The sequence below is a fragment of the Physeter macrocephalus genome, chromosome 6, assembly GCF_002837175.3.
Source record: "Physeter macrocephalus isolate SW-GA chromosome 6, ASM283717v5, whole genome shotgun sequence".
Classification (NCBI taxonomy): Eukaryota; Metazoa; Chordata; class Mammalia; order Artiodactyla; family Physeteridae; genus Physeter; species Physeter macrocephalus.
Window position 1 is genome coordinate 909937 of NC_041219.1, and position 18019 is coordinate 927955.

General features: G+C 37.5%; 1 protein-coding gene across 6 annotated transcripts in view; it reads left to right on the forward strand.

The window, feature by feature from the left end:
- The window catches only part of XPOT (exportin for tRNA), a 38370-nt gene extending 20880 nt beyond the window's left edge, over nucleotides 1–17490 (forward strand). For all 6 annotated transcript variants that reach the window (XM_007122616.4, XM_007122617.4, XM_028490346.2 and 3 more), the window contains 9 exons: nucleotides 1204–1442; nucleotides 2363–2648; nucleotides 3598–3787; nucleotides 6487–6603; nucleotides 6779–6894; nucleotides 7975–8022; nucleotides 11309–11380; nucleotides 14036–14092; nucleotides 16894–17490. In XM_007122616.4, coding sequence (XP_007122678.1) covers nucleotides 1204–1442; nucleotides 2363–2648; nucleotides 3598–3787; nucleotides 6487–6603; nucleotides 6779–6894; nucleotides 7975–8022; nucleotides 11309–11380; nucleotides 14036–14092; nucleotides 16894–16920 — 1152 coding nt within the window. In that variant the 3' untranslated portion in view covers nucleotides 16921–17490. The remainder of the gene's footprint in view (nucleotides 1–1203; nucleotides 1443–2362; nucleotides 2649–3597; nucleotides 3788–6486; nucleotides 6604–6778; nucleotides 6895–7974; nucleotides 8023–11308; nucleotides 11381–14035; nucleotides 14093–16893) is intronic.
- Nucleotides 17491–18019: the final 529 nt, after the last annotated feature.

An 18019-nucleotide genomic window follows, 5' to 3' on the forward strand; every position in this document is an offset into this window, starting at 1 on the left:
TTTGCCTACATATTAAAGAAACATATATATTAAAATACTTCATCCACACTCCCATTGCAGGGGTCCCAGGTTCAATCCCTGGTTGGGGAACTAGATCCCGCATGCATGCTGCAACTAAGAGTCCGCATGCCGCATCTAAGAGCCCATAAGCTGCAGCTACAAGTCCGCATGCTGCAACTAAAAGATCCCGCATGCCACAACCAAGACCCAGTGCAGCCTAAATAAATAAATAAATAAATAAATAACTTTATATAAAAAATAAATAGGAACATTCTCTTTTAAAAGATGAGGTCTCGGGCTTCCCTGGTGGCGCAGTGGTTGAGAATCCGCCTGCTAATGCAGGGGACACGGGTTCGTGCCCTGGTCCGGGAAGATCCCACATGCCGCGGAGCGGCTGGGCCCGTGAGCCATGGCCGCTGAGCCTGCGCGTCCGGAGCCTGTGCTCCGCAATGGGAGAGGCCACAGCAGTGAGAGGCCCGCGTACCACAAAAAATAAATAAATAAAAGATGAGGTCTTTTTTTAAATAATAAGACTGCCACATAATTTATCTGTTTTAAGACTAGGCTTTTAAATAATTTCTTAACAGGGAGCTTTAGTATTAGAGCTAGAGGGGCCTCTGATATTTTCCCCCTCCTCCTGGCCTCTCAGACTGCATAAATGTGAAAAATAACAAACTCGTTAATAAAAATGGATCAATATATAGATGTTTGCTTATGCTTGAATGAGATCTTTTTTTTCACTTGTAGTCTTATTTTCAGATGTTCTAAAGTAACAACTGTTGTGTATGTGTGTGTTTATTGTGTGGTGTTTATTGTTATTTAACTCTTAAACACTCTTTAAAGTATTAACTTGTGTGGTCTTTGTCCTAACATTCAAAGCACATTGTATACCTGATTGTTAGCCTCCTAATAATAAATAGGTTTTACAAAAGAAATCAAGTTAGAAAACTAACAGTTATATTATATGACCATTTATGAAGTCTTGTTAGGGGTAGAATTAGACCCATGATCTTTTGACCTCTAATTCCGTTTGTTTTCCATTATATGATCCTGGGAAAAATTTTATTTTAAAAGTACTCAGTCTTCTTTTTAATAATGAGTTGATGTGATAGATTAAGTCTCCTGTCCCTCTTGTACTTATTCTCATTTAAATGAGAGGAACTGAACAAAGAAAAACTTCAGTAAGACTAAATTTCATTTTAGGAGAATGGTTACCAGTCTTTGTTGAGCAGCGATGATCAATTATTTATTTATGAGACAGCTGGAGTGCTGATTGTTAATAGTGAGTACCCAGCAGAACGGAAGCAGGCATTAATGAGGAATCTGTTGACTCCACTCATGGAGAAGTTTAAAATTCTGTTAGAAAAATTGATGCTGGCGCAGGATGAAGAAAGGCAGGCATCTCTTGCAGACTGTCTCAACCACGCTGTTGGATTTGCCAGGTGAGTGATTGCATTTAAATTTGTGAAGTGATTTTCTCAACATACACAGAATCGTTTGCTTGGATTTTTCTAGAATTGGGCATGCATATCTATGTTTCCAAAACTAGATTGTCCAGAGAATTGTCTAAATTGTTTCTTTTCTAAATTCACTGAATTAGATTTAACTGAAGAAGGAATTAGGTCATGTAACATTCTGCATTTCTGACTTGACAGTTATCTAAATCCTTAACTCCTCTGATTTCTTTGTTATAAATTGATTACGTATTTAAGGAGATTAGTCTAAGTGTTTATATACCAATGACATCAGGGGATCAGTTTTGGAACCTTGAAGAGAAGGTGCTGAGGCTTCTTTTTAGTTGTTACATTGTGTCCTGAAGACCACCCAAGCTGCCCTTTCTTTCTCTCTGTTTATTGGCAAATAATAACAGCATGAAAGTTATAGTGATTGCTAATTAGAAGCTACATAGAGAAATTGCTCTGCAGAAGACTTTAGTGCAAAAGCTTATGTTAAGGATGTTGTATAAATAACTTGATTCTAAGATTGTTTTAAATATAAATTGGTAGTTTACAGATTGTGTAGTATAGCCTATTCATAAAAAATAGATTTTTTTTTTCTCTTTTCTGCATACATTGTCAGCAGGATTTTAGTAAAACATTTAGGTGGACTCACATTTGAGAGACTGTATTAATTACATTTCATTCATTTAATTTTAACTTGAGCTCTTTCTGGAATGGTAACTGGAAGCAATAGTTTACAAATAACCATATCAGCTAAAGATAGATGTAGCTGTGACATGGAAAATAAAGAAATGGCTTCTTTGTTTTGTCAGTTTTGTAATTTGTTGTGTGTTGTTTTTGACTACTCCATAAAACATTTAAGAATAAACTTAAAACTAGTTACCTGATAATTGTTTATATAGTCGAACCAGCAAAGCTTTCAGCAACAAGCAGACTGTGAAACAGTGTGGCTGTTCCGAAGTTTATCTGGACTGTTTACAGACGTTCTTGCCAGCCCTCAGTTGTCCCTTACAAAAGGATATTCTCAGAAGTGGGGTTCGCACGTTCCTTCATCGCATGATTATTTGCCTGGAGGAAGAAGTCCTTCCGTTCATTCCATCTGCTTCAGAACACATGCTCAAAGATTGTGAAGCAAAAGACCTCCAGGAATTCATTCCTCTTATCAACCAGATTACAGCCAAATTTAAGGTACCACAAACCTTCAGAGCTCAGAGAATTTCCTGACTTTAAGATCTCCTGGCTTCAAGATTAGATGTATTTATCTTTAGGTATATTTTAGCATTTGACCCTTGCTTTTTTTTTTTTTAAGTATGAGTTTCTTGGGGGCATGGATCATAGGCATTTTTATCATCCCCAATGTCTACAACACTGCCTGACACATAGGAAATGTTTAAACGATGTTTTAATAAGAACAGACCTTTTCTGTTCTATGCAGCAGAAGAAAACTATTAGTCTGGTATTTTAGAAAAGCAAATAAAACAGCATTGAATAATAAATGCCTAGAGAATAAATTTTAAGCCCTGTAATTTGGGTGCCCAAGTAATTTAAAAATAATTCAGTGTCAGTTTTATGTACAAGGAAATGTAACCTAAGCATAAGTCGGCTAATAAAAATTACTAACACTTACATAGTGTTTTCTGTGTTCAAAATCTGTTCAGAGCATTTTCTTATACATTCATTTTATCTTTGTAACAACCCTAGAAGTTAAGTATTGTTGTTTTAAGGATAAAGAGACTGAGACACAGAAGTTAAGCAATTTGCTCAAGGGCATGTAAAGCCTGAGAGCTCAATCATATAAATTCATTTATAATTTAGCAGTAGAATTCATTTATTGAGAATTTAAATTTGAAAATATTCCATGGCAATATTTGATTGTGAAATATGTCTGACTCCATGTTATTTGAACCTGAATCTTGAACTGTAGGAAATGGGTTTAACTTAATGATCTTGAGGCTTTCAATACTGTTATGCTCTATAGATTTTTGTCTTAACATTGATATTTGCTAACCGAATTATGTAAATATGTGTCCTAACTAGAATCTCTAGAAAAAGGCTTTATGTAAAACATGTTTTTTCTAAGTTTCGTATTAATAATTTTCTTATTTCTGAAATAGTAATAGTTGTTTCATCTCTTCAGATACAGGTATCCCCATTTTTACAACAAATGTTTATGCCTCTTCTTCATGCAATTTTTGAAGTTTTGCTCCGACCAGCAGAAGAAAACGACCAGTCTGCTGCTTTAGAGAAGCAGATGTTGCGCAGGAGTTACTTTGCTTTCCTGCAAACAGTCACAGGCAGTGGAATGAGCGAAGTCATAGCAAATCAAGGTGGGGATGCATGCAGTGCCTAAATCGTCTAAGTACTTGTCACAGTTGTATATCTATATGAGCAAGAGCTAGTTGGAGTAAACACTAAACTTTTTTTTTTTTTTTTTGCGGTACGCGGGCCTCTCACTGTTGTGGCCTCTCTCTTTGCGGAGCACAGGCTCCGGACGCGCAGGCTCAGCGGCCACGGCTCATGGGCCCAGCCGCTCCGTGGCATGTGGGATCCTCCCAGACCGGGGCACGAACCCGTGTCCCCTGCATCGGCAGGCGGACTCAACCACTGCACCACCAGGGAAGCCCCAACACTAAGCTTTTGAAGTAGTTATATGTTGGCCCCAAAGATGACAGTTTATTACCATCAGGGTGGGAATCATTTTCACATAGAGGACCTTAAAATTAACTTGTATTCAGTTCCCATTTTCCTAAAGCAGTATTCCTTTTTTTTTTTTAAGTTGATTTACAATGTTGTGTTAGTTTCAGGTATACAGCGAAGTGATTCAGTTATACACATATATACATATCCTTTTTCAGATTCTTTTCAGTTATAGGTTATTACAGCATATTGAATACAGTTCCCTGTGTTATAAGTAAATCCCTGTTGTTTATCTGTTTTATATATAGTAGTGTGTATGTGTTAATCTCATACTCCTAATTTATCCCTCCCTACCTTCCCCTTTGTAACCATAAGTTTGTTTTCTATGTCTGTGAGTCTGTTTCTGTTTTATAAATAAGTTCATTTGTGTCATGTTTTAGATTCCATGTATAAGTGATATCATACAATATTTGTCTTTCTCTGTCTGACTTACTTCACTTAGTGTGATAATTTCTAGGTCCATCCATGTTGCTGCAAATTGAAATATTTCATTCTTTTTTATGGCTGAGTAATATTCCATTGTATATATACCCCACGTCTTCTTTATCCATTCATTTGCTGATGGACATTTAGGTTGCTTCCATGTTTCAGCTGTTATAAATAGTGCTGCTATGAACATTGGTGTGCATGTATCTTTTCTAATTAGAGTTTTCATGTTTTCCGGGTATATACCCAGGAGTGGGATTGCTGGATCATATGGTAACTCCACTTTTAGTTTCTTTAAGGAACTGCCAGTTTTTTAAGGAACTATTCTCCATAGCGGGTGCACCAATTTACATTGCCACCAACAGTGTAGAAGGGTTCCCTTTTCTCTACACCCTCTCCAGCATTTATTATTTGGATACTTTTTGATGAGGGCCATCCTGACCAGTGTGAGGTGATACCTCATCGTAGTTTTGATTTGCATTTCTCTAATAATTAGCAATGTTGAGCATCTTTTAATGTGCATGTTGGCCATCTGTTTGTCTTTGGAGAAATGTCTATTTAGGTTTTCTGCCCGTTTTTTGACAGGGTTGGCTTTTTTTTGTTGTTATTGAGTAGTATGAGCTATTTGTATATTTTGGAAATTAAGCCCTCGTTGGTCTCATCACTTGCAAATATTTTCTTCCAGTCCATAGGTTTTCTTTTAATTTCATTTATGGTTTCCTTTGCGGTGCAAAAGCTTATAAGTTTGACTAGGTCCCATTTGTTTATTTTTGCTTTTATTTCTTTTGCCTTGGGAGACTGATCTAAGAAAATATTGCTACGATTTACTTACTTGTTTGTTCATTTATTTAAATAAAGCGCTTTTTTTTTTTTTTTTTGGCTGCTTCATTGCTGCGCACGGGCTTTCTCTAGTTGTGGTGAGTGGGGGCTACTCTTCATTGCAGTACACGAGCTTCTCATTGCAGTGGCTTCTCTTGTGGAGCATGGGCTCTAGGCGCACGGGCTTCAGTAGTTGCAGCATGCGTGCCCTAGAGCATATGGGCTCAGTGCAGCGCACAGGCTCTAGGGCACACAGGCTTCAGTAGTTGTGGCCGCAGACTCAGTAGTTGTGGCTCATGGGCTCTAGAGCACAAGCTCAGTAGTTGTGGTGCACAGGCTTAGTTGCTCTGCGGCATGTGGGATCTTCCTGGACTAGGGATTGAACCCATGTCCCCTGCATTGGCAGGCAGTTTCTTAACCACTGTGCCACCAGGGAAGTCCCCCAGCTCTTGGTTTTATTGACTTTTTCTGTTTTTTTTTTTAAATCTCTGTTTAGTTCCTCTCTGATCTTTATTTCCTTCCTTCTGTTGACTTCAGATTTTGTCTGTTCTTGTTCTAATTCTTTTAGCTGGTAGGTTAAGTTGTTTTTTGAGGAAGGCCTGAATCTCTATAAACTTCCCTCCTATGACTGCTTTTGCTGCATTCTATAGATTTTCGTATGGTTGTGTTTTCATTAGCATTTGTTTTGGTATTTTTTGATTTCCTCCCTTTTTCTTAGTAGCATGTTGTTTAGTCTGCATGTAGTCGGGGGTTTTTTGGTTTTTCTTCTGTGGTTGATTTCTAGTTTCATGCCCTTGTGGTCAGAAAAGATGCTTGAAATAATTTCTATCCTCTTAAATTTGTTGAGGCTTGCTTTGTGTTCTAGTACATACTAAAGTTGAATGTATGTGCGGCATGTGGGATCTTAGTTCCCCACTAGGGATTGAACCCCTGCCCCCTGCATTGGGAGTGTGGAGTCTTTACCACTGGACCACCAGGGAAGTCCCTGTAATTGTTTTTGTCATGTTACTGTATATGAAGTGAGAGCTTCAGGTTGCCTTTCTAGTTCTTTATGAGATTGAACTCAGTTTTTTTTTCTCTTCAGGTGCAGAGAATGTAGAACGAGTGTTGGTAACTGTTATTCAAGGAGCAGTCGAATATCCAGATCCAATTGCCCAGAAAACATGTTTTATCATCCTTTCCAAGTTGGTAGAACTCTGGGGTAAGATGATTTAGGAAAAAAAAAAAACTTCATTCCCCAACCTGTTTCCTAAGACAAGAGAGATGAAATGGGATCCTGGCCCTAACATAGACAGGAGCTGGGAGCTGATTTTCACCAGTGATAAATTAAATGACTTTCTTTTTATACAAGATGAAAATCTGAATTCTCTTGACAGGAGGTAAAGACGGACCAGTGGGATTTGCTGATTTTGTTTATAAGCACATTGTCCCTGCATGTTTCTTAGCACCTTTAAAACAAACCTTTGACCTGGCAGATGCACAAACAGTATTGGTAAGCACCTAGGAGTCTCGTTTTACTTTGTGTAAATCTCATGTGTTCTAACTCACAATTTCTTTTTTAATGCCAGGTTGATTATATTAGATTTCAATGCCTTTTTAAAACAAAAAAAATTTCAAATTAGAATTCATTTTTTAAAAATTGACACCTTTTGGACCTTTTGATTCTTAACTAAATCTTGATGTTAAAGTTGAATGTATAAAATCCAACTCCTCCAACTTTAACAGCCAAGATTTCTAAGACCATGAAAGGGTACATGATGCAAACATTTTTTTAAAGCTTGATTGAGTTATTAGTTTCCTGCCTCTACTTTCATTCTAAAACTTGGCTTAATGTTTTTTTTTCCTAATTATTAAGAGTAACTTTCTCTTCCTCATTTGATAGTTTCCCCAAATCTCATCTTCAGTATGCTTAATGTCAAGCAGTTGCCCTTTACTCACTTAACCAGGACCTAGTAAAAACTAGATTTCTTAATTATCATGTACTGCATTAAGACAGCATTTTTGTATTTTTGTATTTTTAAAATTTTCTATCTAACCCATTTGTTCCATCTGCCTGCCTGTTACCTTTCCTTTCTCCATCCCTTCTTTTTTTTTTTTTGTAAATTTATTTATTTTATTTTTTTAATTTATTTTTGGCTGCATTGGGTCTTTGTTGCTGCACACAGGCTTTCTCTAGTTGAGGCGAGCGGGGGCTACTCTTTGTTGCAGTGCGTGGGCTTCTCATTGTGGTGGCTTCTCTTGTTGCAGAGCACGGGCTCTGGGCGTGCAGGCTTCAGTAATTGTGGCACACTGGCTCTGTAGTTGCACCTTGCAGGCTCTAGAGCACGGGCTCAGTAGTTGTGGCACATGGGCTTAGTTGCTCCGTGGCATGTGGGATCTTCCTGGACCAGGGATTGAACCCATGTCCCCTGTATTGCCAGGTGGATACTTAACCACTGAGCCACCTGGGAAATCATTCCATCCCTTCTTTGGAGGTAAATGTTAATGAGCAGTGGCCAGGAAAATAAAAAGAAAAGTTGGAACAGTAACCAAAAATTGAGTATATTAAAATTCTTAAACTTGTTTCTCACAGGCTTTATCTGAGTGTGCAGTGACGCTGAAAACAATTCATCTCAAACGGGTAAGCTTTGTACTCCCTGCCCCTTCGTTTTCAGCTCACATGCTTATTGTTATAGTTTTTTAAAATTATTATTAATTAATTTATTTATTTTGGTGGGCTTCTCATTGCGGTGGCTTCTCTTGTTGTGGAGCATGGGCTCTAGGCACACGGGCTTCAGTAGTTGTGGCGCATGGGCTTTGTTGTTCTGCAGCATGTGGGATTTTCCTGGACCCGGTCTTAAACCCGTGTTCCCTGCATTGGCAGGCGGATTCTTAACCACTGTGCCACCAGGGAAGTCCCTTATTTGTTGTAGTTTTGAGTATGTCTTGTTCTTGAAAGCTATATCTTTTATAAAAGTTAACTTCAGTTCTGACTTTTTTGGATGTGAGGGGCGGATCGAATGAAAATAGTAGTATCCTTTATTGTCTTTCATGTTTGGGGTAACAGGAAGGTTAAAATGTATGTTTGTTTGGTTTGACAAAGAGTGAGAAAAATTTTAACCAGAATTTCACGATCTAGATTTCACTACCTCGTGGTTCTTCACAGATTTGTCCAATTTCTTAGTATTACAGATTGGTTAGAACACTTTACTACTTCAGAATGTTGTAGTGTCCTTGTCAGTTTAACCATTTGTATAAATTATAAGTGATTCTGGGCTGAATCTATCTGGTGTGTTGTTTGCTTTATACAGTATTTTAAATAATAATGAGTTGATTGCCAATATTTGAAAATCAGGTAGCTTTTTTTTTTTAAACAAAAATTTCTGTCTCCAACTTCACAAAGCTAGGATGCCAACACAGGACTAGCATTCCCACATAGTTGCAGTCATCTAATGAGTCTTTCCTCAGTTGCCTAAAATAAAAGCATGACGTCTTGTTCAGAGTCTCCGTATAGCCCCCTCTTCATTTGAACTTGAATTTTTGATTCCAAAAGAGATTTGAAGGGTTTTCAATCAGGCATTTTCTCTATGTGCTAAGGTGAGGGGTATGTGTTTCAGGGCTGCAGGAGACCTGTATAAAGATGAATAAAAAGTCCCCCAATATTTGTGGAGCTTAGAATCAGGGGAGACCAGTACCTAAAAACTCAATTGGATGGGTTAAGTAAGTACTTTAACAGAGGTATATTAAACTAATACATTTGTATTAAATGTACCATGGTGGGACTAAAGATGAATGAGCAGCTTTGCCTATGAGGGCAGTCTAAGACGCCATTGAAAAGAGGGGGTATTTTTCTGTTTTTCTGTTAGACCTTGAAACAAATGTACATTCATCGGGCTCACCAGGAGGAGCTGAAGACAGATCAGATGTCACATGGTAGACTTGGTAGAAAATAGTGTTATCCCGTTTAGCTAAAGCATGGAGGTAGAAGAGCCAAAAACCAAAACGGAACTAGGTGTGTGTTACATGTGAAAAGTTGGTAAGTCATTAGTCAGTGGGGTTGTAATTTAGGAGAGCTAAGTGGAAAAAATGTTCACAGGGCACTTTGAAATACGGGTCTAGAGCAGTTAGAACTAAATAATGATTTTGGAGTCCTCAGGTTGTAGTTTGCTAAGATGAAGTAGTAGGAATGAATGAGACTTTCTAAGACCAGGATAAAAAGAACTTTGTTTGGCTAAAGCAAGAGTCAAGAGAAAGCTAGAAGTAGAACCAAAGGAATGAAAGTTAAGGGAAGAGAGTCATGAAAGAGGAGACTAGTTGACATTGTTGGATGCTGGAGAGTCAAGGAGGATGAGGAATAACAAACAGTAAGAATGATGTTTACAATTCAGAAGTATTTATCTTGTCCTTAGAGCTGTTATTTAGACACACAGAGAAATGAATCAAATGGAACATTATATTAGAAAACGTTTTGCTTCATTGTTTTGTTTTCTCATTTATCTACCTGACTGACTTCCTCTTGAGGTCTAAGTTTACTTTTCCTCATTAAAAAAAAAAAAGTATACTCCATTTTTAAGTGATAACAGTGGGGTTATATGCAATGATGAGCAGTGAATGGGCAGTAAGTATAGGGAGAGTAGACTAAAGAAAAGGTGAGAGGGAGAGTAGAAGGGGTGTGAGAAACTTTCATAAACAGTGCAGTGTTACCTCCTCTCAGGAACAAGCTTCCTTTGAAGGGTCATTAAATTGTGACCTAGATTGATTGGATTAGAGGGCCAGGAGTCAAAGTCGATGAGGAAACAGAGAAATCCTTTGATTCAGGAGCAGTACTATTAACAGGAAATCCACATATTAATGCAGGGTGAAGTACATTGAGGAGAGTTGGATTGATATCATCTTGATAACTGTTACTTTCAGTTGGACTAGATTGGAGTCATTAAACATATTAAAGCCTTTAAGTCAGATTCAAGTTTGAAAGTCAAATTAGTTGGGTTTTTTGTTTTTCTTTCTTTTTTTTTTTTTTTTTTAAGTATTGGATTTATTGCATTTGGTCGAGGCCACTGTCTCAGAAACAAATTGCTATAGGAAAACCGTTTTCAAATTGTATCCTAAGTTTCTTTGTAGCTGTTGAGAAGGTATAGGGGTTAGGGGTTAGTTTGTGGAATTCTCCCTTCCCTCTACCAAGTTTACCCTTAAAAACCCAGAAAACTATTAGAGTTTTAGCATCTAGCAGTACCAGCAGTTGGCAATGAAGAGCAATGGTTTTAGAAGTCAGGTGACCTGCTTTTTACTTAGTACAGACTTAACAGCAAATTAGCCAAATCACCCTATCTTTTTGGGTATTGGTTTCCTCACCTGGGTACTAAATTCCTGTTTCCTAGTTTATTGAACTGGAAGGAGAAGGGGGGTGTACTTTTATTGCTGTTATCTCCCAACATAGCATTTTGTTCTTTCTTGCTTGTATTTTAGTTTCTAAAGATGTTCATTATCCTGGCACTACCCACAGGCTTCCCCTTGCGCACCCATAGACACCCTATAGTCCACCCAATGGTAGATTGAACCAGAAGCCCCTCTCTTTGCTTTCTCCTTTCAGTGCATGGAACCAGGCTTTGGCGTTGTGACTTCCTGCATTTAGAAGAGTATTTGTTTAATCTTTAGCACTGCATAACACTAAGTAATGTGAACGTGTCCTCAGTGCTAAGTGCTATTCTAACAGCTTTATGTTTCTTAACTCATCCAAGCCTCACAATAACTCCATTTTTCAGGTGGGGAAACTGAGGCTCAGAGAGGTTAAATAACTTGCGCAAGTTACTAGAAATTTGCCAGAGCCAGGATTCAAACCAAAGCAATCTGGCTTCCGAGTCTGTGTTCTTAATCACAATACCATTTTGTGTTTAAAGTATCATATGTTGTGCCAATTTAATTTTCAGGGCCCAGAATGTGTTCAGTATCTTCAACAAGAATACCTGCCTTCCTTGCAAGTAGCTCCAGACATAATTCAGGTAAGATCTGTCCTAGTGGATTTTCCTCTTAATTAAAGAAATAGAGCTATGTAATTCAATCTAAATTTTGATTCAAGGAAGCCAGACTACATTCTCCTTGAGAATGTAGTAATATGTATAGGATAGCAAACGTCCAAATGTCAGGGAGGGGGCCTATGAAATTGAAGGAGAAAAAACTTTTTATTTTCACTACGTTTAACAGAAATTTAATTTCCTACCATTGTGTAGGGGACAAATCACAGTAGTATTTGCATTGCCTGTGATGTTGTCACCCATAGATATCACAGATATTTTTATATCGCATTAGTTGTTCCACAGGTCTCGAAATATTATTTATATTCATCTTTTTGGAATTATGAGTTATTAGACTATGCCACTAGACCTTGTTATCTAAATCAATGTCTTATTCTTCTACCACATGTCACAAATACATTTGATAACCATAATTCATTGTAATTAGCTTCCTTTGTAACCCGGTGTGTCACAAGTGTGTTTTTTAAAACATTCTGCAAGAAGTCCAGCAGGCTCCCCTAGACTGCCAGAGGGGGCTGTGGCACACGAACCTCTGCTCTGAAAGTTTGTGCCAGGTAGTTCATTTTACACAGGCCAAGCTCACCAGTGCTTAATTTGTGAATCTGAAACCGTATTTTGAGGTAAGTGCCTGGAAAGCTATCTTACATTTTTGCACTCTTTCAGAGTGATTTTTATGATGGTATTCGATTGTTTTCTGGATGCATAGTTATCCAGACCTGTTGTCCAATAGCACATAATTCTAATGAGGTAGAAACAGATCTCACATAAGAGTAATCATAAAACTCATTTTTAGTGAATTTATGACCTCTTATTTTATGACATATCTTTAACTTGATATTAATTTTCTCAGTTATCATTTGTTAAACAAGTAAATTAGTATTTTATGAAAAAAATACATTATTAATTACTCATGATCTTTAGTGCACCTCAAAAATAGAAATATACCATTCAATTTTGAATAATATCAGTAGTTTCCCAGATTGCTAAATGAAGCAAAAATTTTTTTTTCTTTTTTTATTTTTATTGGAGTTTAGTTGACTACAGTGTTGTGTTAGTTTCAGATGTACAGCAAAGTCAATCAGTTATACATATACGTATATCCACTCTTTTTTAGATTCTTTTCCCATATAGGCTATTATAACTATTGAGTAGAGTTCCCTGTGCTATACAGTAGGTTCTTATGAGTTATCTATTTTATATATAGTAGTGTGTATATGTCAGTCCCAATCTCCCAATTTATCCCTCCCACACACACACACACATTTCCCCTTTGGTAACCATAAGTTTGTTTTTGGAGTCTGTTTCTGTTTTGTAAATAAGCTCAATTGTACCCTCTTTTTAGACTCCACATATAAGCAATATCATATGATATTTGTCTTTCTGTGTATTATATTTCTATCTAATAATTTGCTTATAAAAGACAATGATTCCCAGTTTTTCCTTTTTCATATACCTTCTGACAGCACTTTTTGCACAATCTTTTTTTTTTTTTTTTTTTGGCTGTGCCAGGTCTTAGTTGTGGCATGCAGGATCTTTTAGCTGCCACCTGTGGGACCTTTGGTTGCAGCATAAAAGACAATGATTCCCAGTTTTTTCCTTTTTCATATACCTTCTGACAGCACTTTTTGCACAATCTTTTTTTTTTTTTTTTTTTGGCTGTGCCAGGTCTTAGTTGTGGCATGCAGGATCTTTTAGCTGCCACCTGTGGGACCTTTGGTTGCAGCATGCAAACTCTTAGTTGCAGCATGTGGAATCTAGTTCCTTGCCCAGGGATCGAACCCAGGCCCCCTGCATTGGGAGCAGGGAGTCTTGGCCACTGGACCACCAGGGAAGTCCCTGCACAATTCTGTTGAAGAGAATTTTCTCTTTTTCTTTCCATCTGGCTCCGCTCAGTTACCCTCTTACTAGATGAAAACAGCCATAGCCACGTGGTTTTTGTCCCACTCACCCTTCTGAGGCAAGAGTCAGTCTTGCCCAGGAGGCCATGTTCTCAAAAGTGAAAGCAGCCTGTCTGACAAGTATTACATTTGAAAATGTCATATAACCTTTTTGGTGAGGAACTGTTCAGGTTAATTAATTGATAAATTATAATATGAATCCTAGAGATTTGAAGCAGCCTAAATGCTCATTGATGGGTGAATGGATGAGTAAAATGTGGTATATACATAAAATGGAATACGATTCAGCCTTTAAAAAAAGGAAATTCTGTCATATGCTACAACATGGATGAACCTTGAGGATGTTATGCTAAATGAAATAAGCCAGTCACAAAAAGAGATGCTGCATGATTCCACTTACAATGAAGTATCTAAAGTGGTCAAACTCTTAGAAACGGAAAGCAGATGGTGGTGGCCAGGGGATGGGGGCTGGACAAAGGGGACAAGGGGGAGTTGTTCAATGGGTATAGAGTTTCCGTTTTGCAAGATGAAAAAATTCTAGAGATCTGTTGCATGACAGTTGCCTATAGTTAACACTGCTGGTACTATACACATAAAAATGGTTAAGATGGTCGATTTTATTTTTTTAATCATAATTTAAAAAGAATACTGTGGTTTTGAATTATGATGAATTTAATACAAATAGACTCATTCTTTTCTCTCTCCTCCCCTCCTGGCCCCCCAGGAGTTTTGCCAAGCGCTTCAGCAGCCTGATGCTAAAGTTTTTAAAAACTACTTAAAGGTAGGTATTTGGAAAAACTTATATATCTTCATACAATTAGGTGATGTTTCAGAGCCAAGAGAGAATACATATTACAGGATACTGTGTCATACTGTAGTTTGACCAACAGTTACATATTTGGGGATCTCTTTGCTCTAAAACCTGCTTCTAAGAATCCATGGTTAATAGATGTTACACTTTAGAGTTTTCTGTGAAGCCCCTTTCAACTGAGCTCCTACAAAAGATTATAGAAAGTTAGATAAGCAAGCTGAATGTGTATGTGCCTGAGCATGTTGGTATGAAAATGTAAGTTTCCTTTAAGTTTTGTGGTGTAATTAAATAGGAACTAGAGGATTGGGAGAACAAGTAATGTTTATGAATAGCTGCCCATATTGAGTTGAAAGGAAGGAGCTAAAAATAAAGAAACAAGTATGAATTACTTGGTTATATCCTATCTTGAAACTTTTGAATTGCAAAATGGACAAAAAGTAGAATTCTCAGATTTGGCCATTAAGGCTCTTTTTACATTCATAAAATCACCAAATTAAAACAAACCAACCAATCAACCTCCAAGTTGGCAAGGAGTACCAAATATGTATTTGGTATTCATTTTTACAGTTAAATCCATGAAACAGGTATCTTGCTTTCACCCGGGTAGTCAGTCATTCAGTACTCCATGACTGCTTTTTATGTAACACATACTATGCTAACTGCTGCAAATACCAATATGAGTGACTTTCCTTGCCCTCAAGGAGCTCATGGTCTGGAAATAAAGTTATAGTGTGACAGGATGAGGAACTATTCTTTATTTTTATTTATTATCTTCATTCAGCAAATTTGACGGTAAAGCACTGTGTTAAATTTCTTAGTGGCAGGTAACTTAATGGCTCCCTCCTTCCTTTGCCCAAGGCATTCAAGTCAAGGGGCTTTGCTGATAAATAAATGTGCTATCCTTTGACTTTGGTGCTAACATCTTCCCTTGCAAGTTTTTCCCCTAGTAGTAGTTTGTCAGCTTAAACTGACAAAAGAGTTTGTGAGAAGATAGAGTTACTACTGTCTGTCATTGAGAACCCTCCCCTCTCCCATTTCCCCATAAAAGCAAAGTGCCTGGGGCCTCCCTGGTGGCACAGTGGTTAAGAATCCGCCTGCCAATGCAGGGGACACGGGTTCAAGCCCTGGTCTGGGAAGATCCCACGCGCTGCGGAGCAACTAAGCCCATGCACCATAACTACTGAGCCTGTGCTCTAGAGCCCGCAAGCCACAACTACTGAGCCCACGTGCCACAACTACTGAAGCCAGCGTGCCTAGAGGCTGTGCTCCGCAACGAGAAGCCACCGCAATGAGAAGCCCGCACACCACAACGAAGAGTGGCCCCTGCTCGCCGTAACTAGAGAAAAGCCCACACGCAGCAGCAAAGACCCAACGCAGCCAAAAATAAATAAATTAAATAAATAAATTTAAAAAAAAAAAAAAAAAGCAAATGCCTGTGGAGGTAAACTCTGTTAAGTAACAGATCAATCACACTGGATTAATGGACTAAAAAAATTGTAACTCTCTATTAGAGGTATCTGTTATAGCAGATCTGGGTACATTGTAGCAGGCTTGTGCCCCAAACATATTCATCCAAACAGCATTTATAGTCTTCCTCCCCAGCCCAGCTTCTCTTCAGTGATAGCGTTATTCTTCTAGTTGGAAAAAATGAAGTTCCTTCTTTTGTGCCTACTCTGTTCCTATCTGATTGATCCTTAGATCTTGCTGATTGTTTCCTCCTTGCTCTCTAACTTCCTTTCTGTCTCTACTGCTGCCACTCTGGTGTAGGCTTCTTATCTCACTCTGATTTCCCTTCCATTGTTCTATCCAAGCTGATCTGTTTAAAAACATTGAACAGTCCTCTGAAATTCCTTCCTCTTCCTCATGATCTTTATAACTTATTGACTAAAAAGTACATATTTCTTAGTTTGGCATTTAGGTGTTTTTTTTCAGATTCTGATCTCAGACTACCTTTCCGGTTTCTCTTGCAGGAACAGTCTTTACTATTCTTGCTGTTCTTCAAGAATTCTGCCTTATTAGCATGCTTCTCCTTTATGAATTCTACCCATTCTTCTAGGCTTATCTCAAGCATGGCCTCTTTGTAGGGCTATTTTTTGCTCATATATTGATGATTCTTTTCTCTCCACTTAGTCAATAGACAGTTAATAATTGTTAAGTGAATGTCTGATCTACTAGGTGTTAGGGATATAATGACAAATGTGGTCCTTATCCGTAATGAGCTTACTGCCTACCATTTATTCTTTCAAGTACTCACTTAACATGTACCCAACTATGGAAGGTAGTAATACTGAGCCAGTGCCTAGCACAACCTCTAGCCTACTTGTTCATAGTCTCAAATGTTGAATTGGAAGTATTTTTTCATAAATAAATAAATAGTTAAGAGATAACAACTGCTGTCTTTAGCTTTGACTTGTTTGTTTCTTCCTCAAAATTCAATTTCCTAGCATTAACTTTGACAGTAGTGCCAATCAGCAAAAAGGTGTCAAGAGCATGATTTCCTCTGACTGCTTGAATCTCACAGCATTGGAGGCAATACCATATTTTCACTAGTAAATGCCAACATAAGTCATCTCTAGGCCTTATCAAGTTGTCCAGAAGAGAAAGTTCTTGACTTGTATTATGTGTGGATTTATGGAGTATATGAAATGTTTTACATAATCTATTGTATTTTACGAAAGAGTGACTAGCACCCAGTAACCTGGAGCCATTCTTCAGGTAAAGGTAATAATCTTCTGACATCAGTACTAATTGTACTAATACTTTATTTACAGGTGTTTTTCCAGAGAGCAAAGCCCTAAGGACTGGACCTCCCTGTGCCTACTTCATGATCAGGAATTCCAGTTAATAATTTATAAAGAAACAATTTTTGTGTGCCATTCACACTGGTCTTTTTAACACTGCTTTGAGCTTATTGCAGTATATGCATTGGGATTTTTCTGTAAAATGGGTGTAATTTTCCCTAAATTACTGGTATGTGACAACTAGAGAAGTTGCTTGCATGCCAATTCAAATCGTTCTATATAAAAATGCTGTTATAAGATACAGCAGAGTTATCCTAGTACCTTTTTTTTTAACTTGAAAATTTAAGTCCTTTATAAAGACCATAGCAGGAAAACAGTGTACTTTTTTTTTAATTGCTGAATATAAAATGTTTGAAAATTTTAATTTTCTTTTATGTGTGCAGACTCAGAGTATGGGGGAAATACAAATCAAAACTAATTTTTTGTAGATAGCCATTACATTTCTTTAAACTGTTTCAATGCCAATGTGTATTCTACAAGAGAATGGTTTCATAAATTAACTGATTGAAGAGTAGGTGCTGGTGTTATACATTTTTTATAAAAAAAAGGAAATAAATTTTACGTAGTGAAATCTACTGAGTCTTTTTTGGAATTATTATAAATACTGGAGTCTTATTTTCTCATGTCTCCCTGATTTCCCATTTAAAGGATTGCACATATAAGTGTATGGATGATTTATTTAATTATGCTCCTAAAAGATTACATGTGACTTAGTTCTATTAAATAATTTAGAATCTTTTTTTTTAATGGACTAGAAAAAGCCTGTGTCAGTATGTTGATTTACTTAGGGCACAATATACCTATGTGTTTATGATGCTTGTAAGTAGTAGCTGCCCGTTTAGTTCCCCTGCCTTCCCCCATTTTTATTCATGACTATGCAAGAAACCAATAAGACAAATAGTATCAGTAGTAGTATTGGAAAATTAAGAAACGATGGACAAAACTGAGCAGCACATTTACTATAGTCATCATTTAAGTTTAAATTTTAAAAGCCCAAGTAAGGTTTTAGGGTGGTTGAGGGTTTTGTTTTGGTTTTTTTTTTTTTTTTTGTGGTATGCGGGCCTCGCTCTGCTGCGGCCTCTCCCGTTGCCGAGCA